This window comes from Aethalodelphis obliquidens, unplaced genomic scaffold, assembly GCF_003676395.1.
Source record: "Aethalodelphis obliquidens isolate GAN/ISIS:26980383/991018 unplaced genomic scaffold, ASM367639v1 scaffold97, whole genome shotgun sequence".
Taxonomy (NCBI): domain Eukaryota; kingdom Metazoa; phylum Chordata; class Mammalia; order Artiodactyla; family Delphinidae; genus Aethalodelphis; species Aethalodelphis obliquidens.
Window position 1 is genome coordinate 2,589,756 of NW_020838041.1, and position 2,910 is coordinate 2,592,665.

Genomic DNA, 2,910 nt, shown 5'->3' on the forward strand with positions numbered 1-2,910 from the left:
AGCAGGACACTGGTTTTAATGGAGAGGCTGTGACGCCCGCGGGCGCTTGACATACAGAGTGGAGGGTGCATGCCTCCTCGAGGCCTGGTTGCCCCACAGCGGCCGGAGCCCCAGGGAGCCCACCCGCCAGCCAGGCGATGTCTTCAGACGCTGCCGTTCCTCCCCTCTGTGTCTGTTAATCCCAGTCCCGCCGGAAGGCGCTCAGGCTGGAGGGGAGACGTGGGAGCAGGGGGCGCGCTCTGCAGTGCAGGGGGGTATGCTGAGAGGCCGGCAGGCGGGGCTGCAGGAAGGAGCAGGCAGGGCACCCGGAGCACAGTTTGGCCAGCTGCCTGCGGGACAGAGAGGCAGCAGCCCTCAGTTCCCAGCCCTTCTCACCCCGGCACCCAGGCTGGACTGCTGTCCACAGGGGCTCCTACGAGCCTCAGCTCTCCCCATCCTCCTCCCCACGGGGCTCCTCGCATCTGTCCGCCTGGGCATCCTCCCACGCGTGGCTAATCCCCACCTCTGAGCTCTGGTTGCACCATCAGCCCCTGACACGCCCTCCTGCGTCCGCAACCCCATCACATCCTCGGAGAGCCTGCCCCTCCAGGAGGCTTCTCAGACGGACAGGGCTGTCGGACAGACCCTGCCCTGTTGCGTGTGCCCTCCGCACGCCCACAGAGGGCTTCACGTGTCCTAACGTTCTGCTTTCTCCAGCAGCTTCCTCGGAGAGTGGGTGGCCTTGTCTCCTCTGAATGGAAGCCCCCCGACCAGTACTGGGCACTTTGCAGGATTCCCCAGGAGGCAGTTAAAAGTGCTTTAGACTTTTGGAAAGTCAGAGCTGGAAGGCCCTGGGGGTCATGGAATCCAGGGGTTCTAAGCTCTGGCATCAGAGTCACCCAGGGGCTGATCCCACCCCAGAGGCTCGGATCCAGCAGGCCTGGGAGGGGCCAGATCATCTGCGCCCCAGGCGATACACCCGGGGGGATCACAGAGCTGACGCAACCCCATGCTGCAGGTGAGGGAGTGAAGGGCCCCGAAGCAGGAAGGATGTGCCTACGGTCTCGGGGGACCAGGACTGAGCCACCTCAGGGCTCCTCTTCCCCGCCCACCCTGCCCAGCCCGCCAGCCGCCGTCCTGGCGTCCCTGCGGCCCTGTCAGCTGGGGCCTGGGAGCGGGGAGCTGGCTCCGCCTACCTCTACTGGGAGGTCGGGGACTTAGCAGCGTCGAACATCTTCTTGCGGCCCTCCATCCCGGACATGGCCTCCACGTTCTTCCTCCAGTCGCCCACCTCCACGGGCCGCTCCTGTGGGCGGCCACACAAGGGACACCTAGCACCAGGCCCTCCCTGCGCAGGAGCGGCTGGGTGATGGGAAGTCAGCCTCCCCTAAGAGGTGGGACATCCCAGCCCTCCTCCCAGAACAGGGGTCCTGGAACGTGCCGCCAGCTGGCGGGGCTCATGTGGGGGGTGCAGGGCTGGCCGAGGCCGCGTCGGGTGAGGTCGGGGGCTCACCTTCTCCGTGTCCTCCTTTTTCACAGACTTGAGGTTGGCGCGCAGGTCCATGGACACCTTGTGCTTGGAGCCCAGCAGGGCGCGCAGCATGGCGTCGGCCGAGACGCGGACGCGCCGCAGGGGGGGGCGCTTGAACTTCCCGCGCAGGTCCAGCACCTTGAGCTTCAGGTCCTTGATCTGCGGGGAGGGGGCAGCTCAGGGCTCCGGGCCCCAGCCAGGCCCCACTTCTCCAGGCTCCAGGCCAGGCCCTCGGGGACGCCCAGACCCACTATCTGTCACCTTGCAAACAGCCACCTCCGTTCTATCCTATTCAATTGGTACAGGGGTGAGTGGGACTCCGAGAGGGAACTCGGTTAGCCGTGGCGGCCATGGCAGCCATGCAGGGAAGAGACAGAAGTGTCATTCGGAAGCCCTGTTTGCAGTGGGACGGGCCACTTCCTCTTATTCCCGCTTCTAACCAGTCCCTTCCCAGTGAGCCTTCAGAGCAGGTCATTGAGGGCACAGCCCTGGTCCAGCAGGATGGATAAACCCCATGTCCGAGCCCCCTGCGGGATTTCCAGGGTGCAACCTCAGGAGGAAATTCTGGGGGGATCCCTGAACCCACAGACCGTCATTCCTGCTGGGGAGGAGTGGGAAGGAGGGAAGTGGCTCTAGTCCCTCCCCACCCCTCTGCTGGAACAGGCACCCACTCCAGCAGCAGGAGCCCTGCCCCTCCGCATTCTGCCCACCGCACCAGAGCTGGGTCTGGGTGGAGCTGACGCCCCGCGCCCCATGCCGGGGGAGTGCTGAGTGACTGGAGTGAGGGTCCGAGGCCAGGCCCATCCCAGGTCCACTTGCTGTGTGACCTGGGCCGAGTTTCTCAGCCTCTCTGAACCTGTGTGCTCATCTGTCAGGTGCAGATAAAAGCACCCACTTCGTCCACAGGCGTGCAGGGAGGATCAAAGGGACAAGGCACATGAAAGCCGTTTGCAAGGTAAGGTGTTATTAACAGGCTACGATTATTTGTGTGGGTGAATAAAAGGGGTGGCTTCTCTTCCATTGAAGAGCCCACCTTATAGGTTGGATGAAGTCTATGCTTTTCATCTGTGTGAAAAGCATCACCTTCTCTCTGCCCAACTCCAGCCCTGGGGGATGGAGTGCAGGGACCAGAGCTTCCTAAGTGCCACTCCCCAGACCCGGTAGTGGGAGGGGGACCTGGTCCACAACTGCCACGTCAGTGCCCACCCGACACCCCCAGACGTCACCCGCCACCCACCTGACCTGCACTGGCTGTGCCCACCTTCTCACACACCACCCTGTCCCAGCCAGCCAGCCTGCTCCAGCTGTGCCCCTGCCACCTCCCAGCCCCAGCTCACCTCCCTGGTGTTGCCACCCCCCAGCCCCGGCTCACCTCCCTGGTGTTGCCGCCCCCCAGCCCC

At 64.4% G+C, this 2,910-nt stretch overlaps 1 protein-coding gene and 1 long non-coding RNA gene across 5 annotated transcripts in view; one reads left to right on the forward strand and one right to left on the reverse strand.

Annotated features, from left to right (window-relative positions):
* TNNI1 (troponin I1, slow skeletal type) overlaps positions 1–2,910 on the reverse strand; it is a 5,733-nt gene continuing 2,823 nt past the window's right edge. Inside the window, exons 4-6 of the mRNA XM_027095957.1 lie at positions 1,493–1,669; positions 1,176–1,285; positions 1–329 (exon numbers count right to left, since the gene is read on the reverse strand). Of these exons, the coding sequence (XP_026951758.1) occupies positions 1,178–1,285; positions 1,493–1,669 (285 nt within the window). The 3' untranslated portion in view covers positions 1–329; positions 1,176–1,177. The remainder of the gene's footprint in view (positions 330–1,175; positions 1,286–1,492; positions 1,670–2,910) is intronic.
* The window catches only part of LOC113614441 (uncharacterized), a 5,878-nt gene continuing 3,292 nt past the window's right edge, over positions 325–2,910 (forward strand). For 2 of the 4 annotated variants that reach the window (XR_003430630.1, XR_003430627.1), the window contains exons 1-2: positions 325–997; positions 1,519–2,465. This is a non-coding gene — a long non-coding RNA (uncharacterized LOC113614441). The remainder of the gene's footprint in view (positions 998–1,518; positions 2,466–2,910) is intronic. The other 2 variants (XR_003430629.1, XR_003430628.1) reach the window with 2 other exon arrangements.